At 35.4% G+C, this 18,248-nt stretch overlaps 1 protein-coding gene, 1 long non-coding RNA gene and 1 other non-coding gene across 4 annotated transcripts in view; 1 reads left to right on the forward strand and 2 right to left on the reverse strand.

Moving 5' to 3' along the window:
- Positions 1-36: 36 nt before the first annotated feature.
- LOC107227048 overlaps positions 37-18,248 on the reverse strand; it is a 64,766-nt gene continuing 46,554 nt past the window's right edge. For both annotated transcript variants that reach the window (XM_046740231.1, XM_046740230.1), the window contains exons 3-9: positions 11,593-11,836; positions 8,546-8,809; positions 7,245-7,422; positions 5,765-5,892; positions 3,904-4,023; positions 3,109-3,256; positions 37-363 (exon numbers count right to left, since the gene is read on the reverse strand). In XM_046740231.1, the coding sequence (XP_046596187.1) occupies positions 264-363; positions 3,109-3,256; positions 3,904-4,023; positions 5,765-5,892; positions 7,245-7,422; positions 8,546-8,809; positions 11,593-11,836 (1,182 nt within the window). In that variant the 3' untranslated portion in view covers positions 37-263. The remainder of the gene's footprint in view (positions 364-3,108; positions 3,257-3,903; positions 4,024-5,764; positions 5,893-7,244; positions 7,423-8,545; positions 8,810-11,592; positions 11,837-18,248) is intronic.
- On the forward strand, positions 5,370-5,877 carry LOC124294550. Its single transcript, XR_006904430.1, has 2 exons — positions 5,370-5,506; positions 5,687-5,877. It is a non-coding gene; the product is annotated as an uncharacterized LOC124294550 (long non-coding RNA).
- LOC124294859 lies at positions 17,643-17,804 on the reverse strand. Its single transcript, XR_006904806.1, has one exon. It is a non-coding gene; the product is annotated as a U1 spliceosomal RNA (small nuclear RNA).

Genomic DNA, 18,248 nt, shown 5'->3' on the forward strand with positions numbered 1-18,248 from the left:
TTCACAGGGTTTCCATACTGTCTAATATATATAATATATGTATAATAATATATTAATAATACGTTTCTCTATATAATGCTGAATACAGTATAGTACAAATTCTCAACTAATTCTCAATTTTCTCGACATTCATTCTATCATCAATTGCCGCAATTGAACATGCAATGCACACATAATTATCGTATGTAATATATCTCGTAAGTTTTTCAGGTGTCCCATACGTATATGAGACATGTTTAATGGAAAAAAAAATTTTGTTTTAATTAAGCAAATGATCGGTCCCTGCATCGCTTCTCATCCGTTCCATCCCCGCAATCATCTATCCCGTTGCATTTCACACTTCTAGTGATGCATCTTCCGTTCCTATATAAATGCATTAAATATAAAAATCAGGTAATCGCGTATGAGTCTTACAGTAGTATAGTACGTCTCCGTTTCTCTTCAAACCCCATACCAAAATATGATGAAAATATAATGTACAGTTTCAATATCTTTGATAGACTCTCGAGCTCAAAAGAAATTTATAATCACACATACCGACGAGGTTACGTAGATATATTTTATTTTCAAGCGTGCATAAAAATTTTCGTAGTGCATGTCAAATAGAATATATTAGCCAAATACGAGCTCTTAATATTGATATTTAGAACTACTCGTTTTATTTTTCGCATTTTTCATTTAAATAACACGTAAAAAATCGGAAAATTTTTGAATTTATTTGAATCATAAACGGCTTGACTTGTAAACTATTTAAATACAGATTCTTATAGGAAATTTCACGCTCTATAACAAAGTACTGAGAAAGAATTTTCCTAACTCTAACCGATTAAGAGATATTCGCCCATAAACATTGAGACGTCTTAAATCTTTTTTTGGCACACCGTAATGCTATTCAAGGTATCGTAAATATTATCACAGTGAAATAAAATATATACGCTGTGATTTTCAGTCATCTCGAAATCATAGCGACGACCACAAATACATGATATCCTCGGCTTGGAGAGCAAAAATGTTGTTTTTTGATTTTCAAGATTTTTTTTCATAATTTTTAGCTGGCAACACGTGCGGGAAATATGAATTATCAGTTTAATTACATGTAAAAATCGCGTTCAAATAACTATTTAACGTCATTTTGTGTATCAATTAAATTCTTACTCTTCGTCTAATTCATACGATGAAATCGTTGAAATATTCGTGTAATATCACATACCATTTAGGATGTTGCAGCAAATTAGTTAACTTGATCTAATAAATATTATCACATATATATCATTAGTCATATACATGTTTATATATGTGTATATATACAGGGTGTCTCATTTAAATTGACACACCAGAATATTTTGTGAGCAACGTATTTGATAGAAAAATGTTTGAAATACAAGTTTCATGATCCTAAGAGGGCAATACATTGTGCCATTATACTTTTTATTCGGTGGACGTTTACGAGGTCATTTGAAGGTTGACGGTACTTTTTTTAATGGGAAAGTGCATTTTCTTTTTTTTTTTTAAAGACTGATACTGCACAGAAAAAAAATGGAAAACTTTTATTTCAAACTGTTTTTCCTACGATATCAAATTTTGAAGATATTTCAAAATTAGCAAAGGTACTTAATGCAACAGTAAATTAAGAAAAAAAAGTTTCTCTCAAACGCATTGCTCACAAGATATTGTGTTGTGTCAATTTAAATGGGACACCCTGTATATGACCAATGATACAAATAATAATATAAACAAACCGAGTTAACTAATTTTCTATAACACCCCAAGTCGTATGTGATACGAACATTTCGATGATTCCACCGTATGAATTTGTCGTAGAATAAGAATTTATTAATACACAAAATAAAAGTAAATAGTAATTTGAAAGCGGTTCTTTCACACTGCGACAAATTTCATTTGTTACAGTAACTAGAAAAATTCAGTAAAACAGGTATCGTTAAAAAAAACTGTTTGAATATTGTTGGAATTGCGAAAAACGAGATACGCGTAACCATTTTGCGCTATCGTCGATCTTTTTTTGGTAATTGCAAAGCAAAATCAGATTGTTCGGTTTACTCTACTTTTTTAGTTAAACAAGTCTTTAACGACGATTTATTGTTGCACAAGCATTAAATTTTCGCAACAGTTACAAGAAAATATAGCAACAGTGATCGTAATGAGAAAGAATAGTAACGGATACTAGACTTTCTATTAACAGCTAGAAAACTAATTTTCATTTTCTACCTAGAGGTATATTTTTCGATTGTGGTAAAAAATGAAAATAGTTAAGAACTAAGCGGCAACCGGAACTAAAACATTCTCTCGGTGCGTGTAATAAAACTAAGAAATTCAGGTTTCCCGCATGCGCTGCCAGCGAAAAATTATTTTAAAAAATTACTCGTGAAACATCACTTTTTTCAAGCCGAAGCTGAAACAACAGCTTTTTCACGGCGAAGCTGAAATAACACTTTCTTCTTCCCAGCCGACGATACATTGGCTAAGTTCGTCCTCGAGCTATACTTGAATCTCAAACTACGAAACTTCGAGACTGACAGTTGACACATCTGTTTGTGAATATGCACCGCGCCCGGCAATACTTGGCACCGATCGCGTGCAACAGTGATGCAATATTGCGCACACCCAATTTCTAAATAAATGTACGCGATTTACAATCAGGTCGAAAATTTGTTGGGTAAAAAAAAAGACCTGATAACACAATGTCTAGAAAAGTGTAAGAGGAGCCAATCAAGTCTGATGGGTTTGATTAAAAAAAAAAAACCTCGTGTAGATGAAAAACTGTCAAAGCATTGTGTTTTGTCTGTAAACAACATTATTATCGACAATATCGGAAGAATAACATTAGATGTAATGTTTTCGACGTGTTTATAAATGAAACAAACAATGAATTGTCGAATAATGGGATTTCTCTGATGTTGAGAATTCACTTAAAGGTTTTTAAAGTTGAGATTTAGTGTTTTAGATTTTTATGTTCAATCGCAAGGACGTGTTTGAACATTAATTGAACTTTTTAACCCTCAGTTTTCCTCTTATGTTTTTATCTCAGCACATTTTTGAAATGGCCATGTACGTCCCTAAAATGGAGAAAGCATGATGTCGTATATTTACCCGCAAGTGAATTCGTGTTTGTTGCACCGTCCCTGGCATCCATGAGGCTCGTCGGATCCGTCGTCACAGTCAGCGAGTCCGTCACAGAACCGCATCTTCGATATACACTGACCGTTGTTGCAGGTGAATTCGCTCTCCAGTGGACAAGCTGAAATAACCAATCCGTTTTGCTTACTCACAGAGTTCACGACACAGATGAATAAGTTTGGAATTATCAGCAATACACAAAGCGTCTCGCATTCATTTGGAACGAAACGGAACAGTGTGACATTAAAAAAACAGCGAAATCATTTTTACAACAGTACGCCGATTTTTATACCGATAGCCCCACTTTTCATGCACGACGCACGTGTGATAAGAATTTTTTTAATCCCAATTTCGTAAAATCACGGTTGAGTCAAAGCTTTTCTATTTTATTAAAAAATAATAATAATAATAATAATAATCTTTCATCGTCCAAACAATGAGAAACAAATCCGGACACAAAATCTAAAACGTCTGAAACGATTCAAAATTGTCTTATTTATCTCCCTCTGATGTTCGAACGATGTGACTCTTAAACCTTAATTTTTGTTTGTACCCTATTCCATTGAATAATTGCATTTAAACGATCGTTCATGGTCAAGTTACTAATTAACTGAGACGGTCTAATAATTGAAGGGAATTATATAACTCCGCTTCTAAACATTGTCACGGAAACGAGCCTCTTATATGCGGCTGCGGTTCTCTGTGCTTTTTGAATGTACTCATTTCACCGATGTCATTAAATCACGATCGCGCACCGATGCCTCTTACCTACGGTACAGTTGATTTCGTCTGAAGTATCCCAGCAGTTAATGACACCGTCACATCTTTTCTCGAGCGGCAAACACGACGTTTCATTTCCGCACCGGAAGTGCGTCTCGAGGTCGCAGGCTGAAAATAGATCATTCAAATACATAAGGAGCTGACTTGAAATAGGCTCTCTTACGTTAGAAAATAAATTGGCATCAAGGCAGTTCGGTCGGTGCTATATGTATAAACGACACGTTCAAAATAGTGTCACTTCTTTTTCCCTCATTTTTCTAGCAAGATCATATCGTTTCAAAATATACCGATTTTTCAATCATGACAGTGACATTAAACGAAACGTTAGCTCAACGACGCATCAAAATAATTGACATCGCGAGTCTTCGAACATGGCGTCGTGAAGTTCGAGTGAGAAAGCTTCTTTTGCATTTCAGAACCGCACGACTGTTACAAAGTAAAAATTATGAGCTGATTTCTCCTCTATCAGTAATCGGAAAAGTTGAGAAAACTGATATTTTAGAGAACTTGAAGGTTAGACGGCAGCAAACGTAATGCAAAGTTGCGAGGTGGAGCTGTGGACGCCATATTCAATTCAGACTATAGGCCTGCTACTGCATTTTCAACAACAATACAATGGATTTTGACAAGATTTCCGGCCGTTGCACTTCTTTTTTATTCGAACAAACAGTTTCTTTCGCGCTTTGAACAGTACTATTTGGTTCGATTAACTATATCAATGGTTACTCTTCTCAGATAATTTCTGATATCTCGAAGCAACCTTAAATGATTTCTAACGCTTCAAACGTCTATTAACAACGAAATTGACGCAATACCACAAGAATTGAATGGGAAGTCTTAATAATGACTTGACTATGAAATGTTTTTTGTGTGAAGTTTCCTTAGATTCTAACATCACATCTCAACCGTTGCGTAACGTTTCATGGAATGATAGTCGGAATACCTTGTTTCCGTAATGATTTTTTACCTAAATAAAACACTTTGAAGTTTCGAACTGGCACCGTAAAAATCCTAGGAACAAAGAGAACGAACAATATAATTCGACGACAAGAGGCGAAGCGAGCAGTTCTGTCAATTCAACTCGGGAACGTTCACGCGCCATGGACAAACACATCTATACACACAATTTAATGCGCATACCGGACCGAAGCCAAAGAAATCCGATAGTAAAGCGGAAAGCCAATAATAGAAAAATAACTCGGGCTCCTTGATCATGTGACTCAACACGTGTGCACGCGTTATTCTCGCTTTCTACAAATACTGAGCACACAGTGCGCTTTCCTTACAGTGCACGGCACTGCGTTATATCTTCGTGTCGATGCATGCTTCATTTGTGCTTGTGAGTCGCACGGCTTCCCAGAACCCCGTATGAAAGGGTCGCAGTGTTCTCTTATAATCAAGCCTAGCTTCAACGAGCTGAAGAAAAATGTTCGGTAGACGATCACCCAAGATTCTGCGAAATATCCCAAATTCTTTTTCCACTCTATGGCCCACTGAATATTTATTTCACAATCCGCAGGGCCAATTTTTTGGCCACTGACTTTTCATCGAACCAATGAAACCTTGAATATTTGGTCCTATGGATACATGGGTATTGAACATTCAAGTAATTCGGTTCAGTCAGTCGTTAGATTCTCAGTTGATTTGGATGTGTTATTTATATAAAATTTTATAATCATATAATAGTGAATTTATGATGGTCAAAAAATGAATGGTACGTTTACGGGTATGATTTTGAACTAGTGAAGTAACTTTTTACTTTACTTTTCAGATGCGCATGACGGTAAATGAAATTGGAAAATAATTTGCCATCCTATTTGACAGCGTGAGATGTATTTTTGATGCTTACCGCATTCGTATTCGTCCGAATGATCGTAGCAATTCATGTGGCCGTCGCAGTGTTTTACTTCAGGTATGCACAAACCGTTGGAACAAGTCCATTCGCCCACCAGACAATGATGATGGAGGTTTGTACACCTAAGGACGAGTAAAACGATGCTCAGAAAAATGTTTTTTGCAAGTTTATAAATCAAAAAATTTGACAACGCGTTGTCGAGTAAATTTACACGTCTGTATATCAATGGGATTTTGAAAGATTTTACCGAATTTCGAGAGGTTTTTTTTTCGTGAATTCCGATGATTTCTTGTAATTTCAGATGATTCGAAAAATTTCGTCAAGTTTATGAAACTTCAGAGTACTTTCGAAGATTTTATCGGATTTCAAAAGATATCACTAACAATAAGATCCAGAAAATTTTACGTATCATTTTTAGCTTGTCTTTAAATAAAATTCTAAATATATTCTATTATAAATAATAGAATTTAGAGAATCTCTGAAAAATTTTACGCGAATCCGAAGTATTATACCCGATTCGCTTCATCGAATTCCGAAATATCCAAAATCATTCTCTGGTATTTTGTAAAGAATTCACATAATTTGGAAATGCTTTAAAAGTGATTTACAAACACTTTGCACCATTTCAGAGTAATTTGAAACGATTTGGTTGGCTTGCACGGTATTTGAAACATGGTCAATCCCTCGTTACAGAGTTCTAATTAATGCTTTGAACCGAAGACCGGGAATTAGGAACCAAATTAATTGGGGCCAAAGACACTCGTTTGTCGTTAAATAAATCTATAATTTCGGGACGATTTGTTATACTTTTATACTCTTTGTACAGGAATACAAAAAACTTCAGTTGAATAAAGTTTGTGTCAGCTGATAAGATTGTGTCAGTTTCATTAGTCCTAAAATAGAAGTGTACAACAAGCTTCTCGAGATTACGTGCCACCCTGTTTTACACGCTAATGAATATTAAACGCAGAGGTCTAAATTTGTCTCAAGTGGATCCAACTGCGAACGTAATTAACAACTCCAGCATTAAATTTCTCTGAATTAAATAATTCAAGTGGCAAAAGTAGTCAAGTTTAGACTAAAGCAGAGAGTAACAATTCAACTCGTTCGAATAAACTGGAAACTTTAAAACCGTGAAAAACAAAGACTCGTGTATCCCATAACCAGAGAAAAAAATACTTGGAAAATAAAAAGTGTTCTTAAACTCGCGATTTAAAAATCTTTGGTTTTTATATAATTCAGAAGTGAGATTTGTTCGGAAATTTGTTATCCGAAATACTCGTATTCATTTTTAACCCGTGTGTAATTCATGGAATTTTTTATTAATTTATTAATTATCAAAACTTCGTGACCTGCAGAGAAGCGTAATTAGTGACTTGAAAAATATCGGAAAAAATTACTCTTTTTTTCGCGAATTCGGGCCGAACGTTTATTAAATTTTGGAAGATCGGTAATTAAGTTTCAGAAATCCAACCTGAAGGCATCGACGTCCAGCCGATGGCAGCGCTGCGTGTTTATGAGGCAGAGACCAGCGCATCCCGTGGGATCCCGGGGATCGGGACCAGTCCTGCAAAACGGAACCTCATCGCCGACGAGAGCGACGCAAACCTCGCCGACAAAACAGTCGTCGCAATATCTGGTCACGTTCGACGCTGGAAAAAAATGGTTGTCAGAAACTTTGCGAGAATCATTTGCCCAAAAGTTGATACTTTTTGTCAATTGCGTTACGACATAGTCGAACATTCGGTATTTATGAGATTATCATATTCTTGAGTTACAATGATCTGTATAACAAAAAAAAAATAATCGTCAAATTGAGCATACCAAAAATACACGTACACAAAACCTTGGATATTCATGTGTCGTTTAAAATCGTTTCAAAATCGTTAAAAATCAAGCAGATTACTTCAATTTCACTCTACGATGGCCCATTTTATTGGCAAGAATATTTCAAATTCACCGTAATACTTCCTATTTCGCCAAGTTGGCATCGTTGAAGTTTTAATTTCAACACGTTGCATCGGTATTGATTATGATTTACAAATAGCAATATTGACCGAGCGAAATCGTGTAAGTTGAACTTGCGTAAGTTGGAGTATAATTCTGCATATAAATACGTTTAAATCATGTTTAATTCAGACCGCAGAGAGAGAGAGAGAGAAAAAAAAGAAACAATAATTTATAAGAAAAATGTGTAATAAAATCTTAGATAATACAAGAAATTATATTATTATGAATTGCAAAAACGTAAACCAAAGTTATTCTCTAGCAAAAATGTGCTGTTTGTTGGAGTAAATGTTTTCAAATATTTTTCATTTTTCTATGTGTACAGAGATCTTTGTAACTTACGAACATAACTATTCGAAGTGTCCTCAATTTACGACTGTCTTCTGATAAAATTAACAAATAGCGTCGATTTTCGTCCAATCAAATTTCTTAAAAACTCTAAGCTGTTCAGATTTACATTTAATTTTTGCTCTCGAACTCGGCTCGCTCAAAATTAATCGGAAGCTTAAACATTAGAACTTTTTCTCATTTAAATAGTAGGTAAACAAAGCCGTGAAACAGCGTGAAAATTTCTTTCTAGAAACTGTACAAGATTTATTGAAATCTCACAGACATTATTGAGTGTATCGCAGTTCAAACTTTTCTGCGCCGAAGTGACATAGAATTTTTATCGAAACTTTCCGAAAACAATTAACGAACGTGCTTACATTTCTAAAAAATAATTAATATAAAAACACAAACATTCGTGACAAATTTTCGAAGACTTACCAGGTGAAGGCGATTGACTCGTCGTCGACGTTGTGCTTTCTTTGATTGTTTCCGATTCCGGCACGATGATCGTGCTCGTTTCCGGATACCAGATAATACTCGGAGTTACCGTTGTCGTCTCCAAATGAACGCTGCTCGGGTTCGTCGTGTTGTTGAAATCGTCGAGACGAGTTCTCACCGTTGTGCACGTATCGCAAAATTCCGTGGTTCCGTTCGGTGCCGACGCCATCAAGTATTGCTGTATCACTTGCAGCTTCTGAGGTTCTAAAATGTTGTACAGAAATAAATGAACTGAAAACAGTGTTTTTTTTTTAATCAAAAATCAAACAAAAACTATATTTATTCTCCCGTTGTATCTCATTGTTCGAATAATCCGAGTTCGGAAAAAGTTCAGAAACAAAGTTCGAGAAAATTATCCGTAAGAACAAGTTTTGCTAATTCTTCAGCTGCGAAGGTGAATCTGAATCCTCGAAGGAGGAAAAATTTTCCAATACTTTTGCGCTTGCTGCTAATTATTATTTAAATAGTAAACTGTATTGACATTATTTTTTTTAATACTGTACAGTGTATGATTATGAGATTGAAGTTCGAAGCGTTGAAGAAACAAAATATGAACATAAATGATTCAGGGGAAAGATGGCGATAAGAAAAAAAGTGAACAACGATGAATACGAATTTGATGTTTCTTGTCCAACAACTTAGTTAAATTACAGCTATTACACTGTTAGAAAAACAATGTGTAAACTTTTTTTTCCAACCAAAAATTCGGCAGACTGTTATTTCTGATCCTCTAGTTGGGTCTTGCAAAGTCAGTATTACTTTGAAGAAATCTGAGCAATTCATTTTTTAATTCAAATCTTCAAATTGAAGTAAAAAAATATGAAGACATTTTAAGAGAAACTGTACAAATCCTAATTTACATTGTCTTTAATATAAAATTTTTTTTCACATTCTTGAGTGCGGTTTCATTTGTGAAGAAGGTTACTGTTTTTAAAATATGTCACGAGTTTTAGAATTGAATTTCTATAGTTTCTGAACTTTCATTTCGAAATCGCAGAAGTAACTGAGATTCAAATAATTCGAGATGACGAGAAAAAAAAACGCAACAGATTTTTTTTTTTTACATCGAATTATGAATAAAAAATATCTGATTCGATTCAATTACCGATATCCGTGTGTTCCTAGTATCGATCTAACGAACTTTCAAAGATAATGAAAGAATGAAATTTGAATCTTATTCGCAAATTTAGATAACCCTCAGAATCATAAGCTCGTAAGTCTCATGCACAGAATATTGAGAGAAAAAAATCTGTACATTCTCACCGTTCTTTGGAGTCGAAAACGGCAATATTCCAACTACGGCTTAAACGAGAGTTGGAGAAAACCGATGAATTCGCAAGCGCATTTTCACAACGATGAATGAATGGTGATAATAAGAAGAACAAACACAGAAGCATTAAAACTGGAGCACGCATCTTCCCACGCATCGTATATGCGCGGGGGTTTTATCGTCCATGAATCTCATGTACTCGCTGAAGAGATTTGATTAAAGAGAAGAAACGTACGTACGAGAACGTGCTCGCGGTTAAGGCCGTGAAACGAGCTGTTGTTGCTGAATCAATTGACATTTGGCACCGGACTTAATGAAATGGTTATTCAGTCAATCAAGAGTTAATTAACAGCCGTATCAAAATCCGCCCGCCTATTTCATTTCACTCTTTTTACTTCTTTTCATTTCACTTATGCATACAACGTGCTTCTCGAGCGCAGCTTCTTTCTTTCCTTCCTTTTTTCACTGTCATTGACAAGCTCTGTTTAACGCTAATTGAAACAGACGCAAATTGCAAGTGACACGTCTCCTCGTCAACAATTATTTTTAATAAAATCTTCGCCTATATCAATCTCTAGGGGCCTTCGATGTTGATTAGGCTACGCTTTTCACTCTGCGTATATATTTAATGCTGCTATAATTATGGATCGTAGTTACGACACTTGAGAAATGGAGGGAAAAAAAAAACTGTTTTAGCAAACAGTTTTCAAACTTTTTTTCAACGTACAGTTTTCGTTACTTGACACGTCACTTGAAAATTAATAATCTCATCATTTTTTTACATTTCGGTATAATAGAAGTGTTGCAAAATTTCGTTTGTGATTCGACAGCACTTTGGAAAATCTTATCGTCAAATTAATTTATCATCGAATCAATTTTCACGTAACCGGATAAATTTTATATAAAAAAAAACGAGCTCCTGTTCGAGCCAATTTTTTTTTTTTTTTTTTCTCTCGAGCATTTGTTTCAAATAAGAAAGTAAAAATATCAGGACTAACGCAATTCTAAGAACGTCATATTTATTTTTCATGCCATAGGAGAAAAATTGAAAACTCGGGAAACAAAAACTTGTTATGGAGGTTTTTCATATGAAAAAGTAATGAGTTTTAGTTACATCAGTCAAACATTGAGTATTTGTTATATTTATTATGCATTCCTAAGGTACGATGATTTTCCTAAAAATGCGAGAACAATAGAAATAATGAAATTATGAACAGTGTCTTGAGATTGGAGAAGTACAGAATAGTTATTCGACTCTGGGATTAAGTGCATATTTTATTCAAAAAACTATTCCGCTCAATTCGAGACATTTTTTTTTTTAATCATATTTATATCGCTATAAATACACATTCGATGTTTCAAAATTGTATTCACATCGATTCTGTTCAATAAAAAATAACATCGAACTTACTTTCATCGGACAGAAAACAATCTGTTCAACGATCCTTTATACTTTCTAGCAACTATTGCGACAATTTCACGTTCTTACGACGCCCTAAATTGACGTCGACAGCCCTTATTTAACTTCAAAAAAAAAAAAAATACAAAAAATATAGTAAACCGAAAAAACCTTAAATCGACTTTAAAAAATTAAATTCTCTTACCAAAGGAAATCATTTCTTTCGCTGTATTTGACTCCGATATTTGATGCAATTATTGTTTGTTTGTTTTTGTTTCCTATTTTTCACGGAAAATGGGCCCAACAATGAATACTAACCGAAAAGAATGTAGAGAGCTGTGCAGCCGACTCCGAGAAGAAGTAAAATGACCGCAATCAGTACGACGATGGATTTGGTGCATCCTCCGCTGCGCAGCGGGCTCACAAAATGCAGCGTCCATCCTCTTCGGTGTTTGTCTAGTTTTGCCGGACGTGGAGGCGGCTCGCCTCTCACGCTTCGACGCAGGTTGACACGATTCTGGGAGGAAGGTGTCTGACTCCGACTGGGCAGGGAATATGCCCTCTGAAACGCGAAACGACAGTGAATTATTATCGGAAGAGAAAAGGAAAGAAAATTAAACCGCGGAGAGATTCGTGTGATATTCGTACGGAAAACAAAGTGTTTCAAATTTTTTTTCCGGCATTCTTTCACGCTGTCTTCGGTATCAGGACATTTGTTTATGCATTAACAGAAGCAAATATCAATCGGGACAAAAAAAAAAACTGTCACGATCTTACGTGAGTAATTCGAATAATGTTGTAAACAACTGCGAAGAAATTCAATCGCACGCAATTTCGCGTAGTTCGTTACAGCGTTTCTGGAGTTGTTGTTGAAAAAAAAAACTATACATATATAATTAATAATTGCATTGCTAATTTCATTGTTTTATAATACCGAAAACTTTGTAGCCGTACATGGAATTCTGTGTTGAATTTTATTATATACGAATCAATTGCCTCGTGATAAATTTTTTCCGTATTGTCTCCTCGGTTGACTGCAATCAAAACGTTGTACACGAAATGATTTGGTAAGTTTAAGTGACAAATTATTGTGCTTCGTCGAGAAACATGTTTTAATTTTACTCAAAATTCATTTCAGATTGATTTTATGATTTTTCAGTAAGATTTTTACACAAGGAAGCAAAACATGCAAGAATAATATGTGCATGAGGATATTTTAGAATTATTTCTATCCTGTTAGATTTATTTATTAGCATCTGCGGTTTTTATCATTTTCTTGCATGGTAAGAAGAGATTCATCGGTATAAAACTTCGATTCTAGGTTTTTGCAATACGATTCAGTATAAAAACTAAAAGCGATAAATTATAAACGTTCTTTATTCGATCTCGCAGGTATTCTAATTATTTTTTCAATACGAAGACGGTCTTTTTTTTCAACAAAATTCAACTCAATAAAGTTGAGCTCTATTTTTTAACCCTGATTGTGTTATTTTAATAAAATTCAACAGATCGCTGACAAACCTGTAAATCAGCCATGGGTGTGTCATTATCTGTAGAAAAAAATTGAGCAAAAGTAAAAAAAAAAAAAGAAGAAAGAAAACAAAATAAAACACAAAAAAGAATCACAGCACTGGTTTTTTTCCTCTGAGGGTAAAATCAGCAAAATTATCCTAATTCACTCTGATTAACCTGCGCCCTCCATAAATGCTCGCAATAATTAATTCACGATACGTTTGCGTCATTCGGTGCACATTTATTTGCATCCACCACTAATTATTATCACATCCAAACGTCGTTGAATTTGAAGAAAAAATATTTTAAAAAATTCACACCGAGCTGAACACTTGTTAACGTTTCGAAATTTGGAAAATTCATCGGAATTTAAAGACGTTGGAATCACCGCACCCAGCGCTCGGCCTCTCACAGCTTAAAATAAAGTTTAGCTAGTCGGTGCGCGATGATAAGATAAGATATAAAATTGACGGTTATTTTCAGGGTTATCGCGTTTCATTCGCGAGTGAAATGATTGAGCTTCGCGGGTCGTCGAGATCTCGCAATCGAGCTTCGCGGAGAAAATAAGCCGGGCGGACTGTTTGAAAGGTGGTAAACGATTGCGGCGAGAGGATGTCAGCTGGCGGTTTCCGAAGCTTGCGGAGCTTCCTCACTTGGCTAGAACCCGGATCCAACCGGCGACTTGGCACCGAGACAGGAACAGCTACCGATGATCTTAGTGCGCTTCTGCAACTTTAATACCCCAGACTGTTGCCCCAACAGAGAGCTTTCCTCTGCACGTGTTTCTACGTGACATAATTCCAACATTAGATATTGTACGCCGTGTTCCGTCGGCCGACTAATAACATAACACCGTCGACGAGCCAAGAAATCTTGGACATGATCTCTTAACTTGCCCTCGTAAAGGGATTTTGTTTTTTTTTTTTTTTGGCTACACCGTTTTTGTCCGCACGACGAGATTAATTTCTACCTAGTTATGCAATTTAATGTAATACAGGGTATTCAACTATCTGCATTTTTCAACATACACAAAATATATAGTTTGGGACACAAAATGAATGTCAGTTTTTTTTAGCTACGAACAAAAAAATTCTATTACGTTCAGTTACTATTTTTTTTTTATAATTATTTCTTTCGAATATTCGAAAATTCCAGGTTGATATAATTATAAATTTATGTTAAGGACTTACTCGGTTGAAAAAATGTAGTATCGACGATAAATATCAGACCAAATAGTTGCAACTGGAAATCAAACGATGCTAAATTTTTTAGTTTTTTTTTTGTTAACGCTACAATCGGATAGAAAAGAAAATCAATATTTTTTGGGAAAGAGAAAATTTTGAGCTTGCAACCTTGCAAATCAATCATTCATTCTCATCACTTTTGGATTAATTTTATCTGTATATACGATCCATTTTAATTTCTACGGTCATTCGAGAACGGATTGATCAATTCAGATGAATATCTTCTAGTCAAGATTGAGTGAATTTTTGGTAAAATTGTTCGAACCGTTCTAAATTTAGTGGTAAAAATTAATACTCATTTCTGTCTGTTGAAAAGTCAAAAGCGAATGGACAAATTTAGATGAAACTCCGTCCACCGGTTGAACTTTTTCTGTACTCAAAAGCGATTAGCTTTTGAGTGAAATTTACCGAGAAATTCCAAAGTCCTTTACAAAAATGGAAATCTTTGGTCAGGCCCGTCGTCTATTCCTGCTTTAACATTGAAAGATAAACTCCGGGATGAACGATTTGTAAAAAAAATCACTTGTGAAAAAAATGGCTACGTACACTTCACAAAAAGTAAACAACCAACTCGTAAGAAATTGCGATCAAGTTTTGCGTTTACAGTAAAATATTTTTGTGTCCGTCAAATACCCTCAACTTTATTGTTTCACATTTTTTTTTGCCTCGACATTTTTTTGGTCCAATAAATCTACAGCATTGAGATGACTAGCGATCTTTTCTGCTCCGAAAATAAAACTTTCATTTTTGTTGCGTTATTCACCAGGTTTCACGTGTATCGAACCACGCGGTACAATATCGTTTATAAATAAAAAAGTAACTCGAAGTGATGAGAGTGTAAAATATTATATGTGGCATTACAACTGCATAAAGATTGTCAAAATATTTTGTAAAAAACAATATCTTTCAAATATCTCGAGAAATTATCCATCTCTTGCAATGTTTTGAGATATTTTAGAAGCAGGTCGTCAACATCACGTAAATACTTTTACCGGTATCCATTCGATGTTTTAAAAATATTTTTAATACATTGGGACAAATTTTTTAAGCATTTCGTAAGATAATTTCGATGTAAAAATATTTGAAACATCTAATTAGCTGTGCCAATTGATGGGAAAAAAATTTTCGGAAAATAAACAGAAGCCAGAGGTGAAAAAATATAACCGATCAAGCCTTCGACCGCGGGGGATAAATTATGCACTGGACGACTTTGAGAGCTTTATACGGTGTCTATAGCGATGTTATTATTTTCGTTGGTTAGTCGCGTCAAACGTATGGATGCCAGGTGGCAGAGGTTATAGCCGAGCATTCAGAATCGGCATCGGCGTCGTCGACGTCTCCACAAGTTAGTCTCACAATCTATTTTTGCGTCAAAACGTTGTGGTTTCAACTTCTCAAGACTGTTTAGACAAATTATGGCAGGAAGTTTGTGTGTCGGTGCATTTCTTCATCGTTCTTTGGTAAATTTATAACATCTTTCGCCGTGCGGTGAGAATTTCTCTATTTAAAAAGAAAAAAAAAAAAAACAAGGAAAAAACTTTGAAATCCAGTAATTGTTCTACGCTGTGAAATTTTTGGCCAATTCATTCATCGTATTTTCTCATTTTTATTCTCTGGCGATAGTCAATTTTCAAACAATATTTCGAGAATTATTTTTATCACTTCGAATAATAATTTATTCGATCAAAAAATTGCTCAGAATACAATCAACATCCGGAATTCATTTTGGTCACTAAATTTTTTCTAATATTTGTCATCTAATTTTGAATCGAATCGAGAGAAATCAATTTTTTGGCAAAAACATGTATATTTCTATAGCCCTTACAATTAGTGCGGATGATTAATTGATTGGAGAAAAAAAGCACTCGCTTGATACACCGAAAAATAAGTTGATATTCGAGTAAATTCCTCCGACTGTAGTTGAATATATAATCATTTTGGATTATTTATAAAATTTAATTTACGACAGTTTTGTATACACGTTATCTTTTATAGTATTATAAAAACTTGGGCGATGAGTGTTCCGAATAATTCACCCTCTCGGAAATTAATGCGGACGTTTGCGTGGCTTGAAGATTATGTACATAAATTCCGCTGAATATATACCATTCTCAAATATAATCTCAAGCGTTTTCTCATATGCATTAAAAATGACGAATGAGGTCGAAAAAGAGGTTTATAATACATGTCAAAATGAACGAACAACTAATCACGGCGCCCGTCTACATTCGTACCTAAATATATACATATATGTATAATACATCAAATTGAAGATAAACAGGCATGCAGGTACAAGCGTGAAACGCATCATTCATAAACATGAAGGGGAAAACTATGTTTACGCGGTGAAAAACCAATTTTAGACACAAGAAACTGTCGCGTGGGGGAATCGAAAGAGAGCGCAAAGTAGAACGTTGCGATACAATTTATTTGTAGTGATTATTGCTGAAACCCTACGAGGCGCAAGTTTCCCGGGATCACTAATTTGCCCAGGAATTGGAGCGTCGAGTAATATCGGTACACTTGCCAGCCAAAAAATTATTTCAGTTCCAAACCGTTGCGTTTTTTCAGAAATTACATAGGAAGAAATTTAAGAAATCCCATCCTGGGGCTTTTTATTTCTCTGATGCACTGCTGATTGTGACAACTATGAAATTAAGTATCGAATTATCGGCGGAAAATATGCAGAGAATAATTATTAGAAGCGCAAAACTACGACTGGGAACTTTTGGAAAATAGGTCGATATTAATTTCGAATAGCTTATACAAGTTCCTCACATTCGGATCAGAGTTTACTTCGATACCAGAATAGTTTGAGTTTTCGAGTCCCAAATGTACAAAACTGAAATTGAAAATTTAGGTACTCAGCAATGACGACTCTGTATTGAAATATTGAGCCAAAGTGTTTTGTTGTGAATTTAATTTCTCGGTTGGCAAATTTGGGAGGTTAATTTCTAGGCCAGAAAAATAGACGTTTTTTGGGCAGAACCTCGCACTAAATTGCCGATCCAATTTTTTTTTATAATGTTTGGGGCCACTTACTGAGTATAAAAACACAAAATGCTGACAGATTAAGGTGGAGCTTCAGGCGCAATCTCGAAAAAACGTTTTTGGTCGATATCTCGGAAACTATCCACTTTAGGGCAAAAGTCGTAGAGACCATTATTGTAGAGAGTAACATTTTGCATCTTTTGTTTCTTGGAAATTTTTGTGTAAAACTTGCCGTTTACGATTTATGGCTCGTTGAATGAACGAGTTTTTCTATCTCAGCCGATAACTCATATCATTATCGGTTAATAAAGTGCTATTTTTACTGGCCTATTCGTAGTAAACGTATTTCGCGAAAATGATTTGGGAAGTTGACTTTCGTGTGTCCATCCATTTGTTGAGTGCATTCCAAGAAGTTTCAAATGATAAAACTTAGGGGGGCTAACATCATCGTGATAACTATATGATAAACCCTATGATTCCCTAACACTTGCTGGGGAACTACTTTATACTCAACCCGCCCTATTACCTCAATACCTATGGCTAGATGTGTTCCACATATTTTCCGTAGACTCGAATGTCACGTTTACTTACAGATTAAGTTGTTTTTCGGTTCCGATTAGAAAGGGACAGCGCGAACGCAGTCCCTACTACCAAAAATAATACGCCCGAGATACCCACATTAGGGGTATTCGCAAGGTTCAGCCCGACCGAAGTGCAATGGAAGAGCCTCGTCTTGGAGGAACCGCCTTGTTGATCACGGTATCCTCTGCGCCAGGTAAGTATGCTTGGGTTCGTGCGGCGCCTGGTTAAGAAGTAGAACCGCCGCATTATTGACGCGAGAAGCACTTCCGCTGAGCGCCGCGCACCGCCGGATCGCCGAACTAATTTTGAACGATTGGCCGAAGCCACCAAACGAAGCTGTTTGATTCTCGCGCGGCGTTTTCGGGTATGTATAACGGGTCTTGAGTGTCAGAGTTCGCCTATTCGATCCAGAATTCGCACGCTACGTAACTGTTATCGGGTAAGTTCTAATTCTCTGTATTGTGCTTAAAATGTTAGGCTTGACTCCTGAATACATCTAAATAATCAATAGCAAAACCATATTTTTGGATACGAATTTACCAACTAGGAATTTCAAAATTGAAGTGTTATAATTCCTTTACTACTTTTCGCAGTTTACCGTGAAGCCATATGCTCGAAAGAAAATCTAATCTTAAGAACTGTGCA

This window comes from Neodiprion lecontei, chromosome 5 (assembly GCF_021901455.1).
Source record: "Neodiprion lecontei isolate iyNeoLeco1 chromosome 5, iyNeoLeco1.1, whole genome shotgun sequence".
NCBI classification, from domain to species: Eukaryota; Metazoa; Arthropoda; class Insecta; order Hymenoptera; family Diprionidae; genus Neodiprion; species Neodiprion lecontei.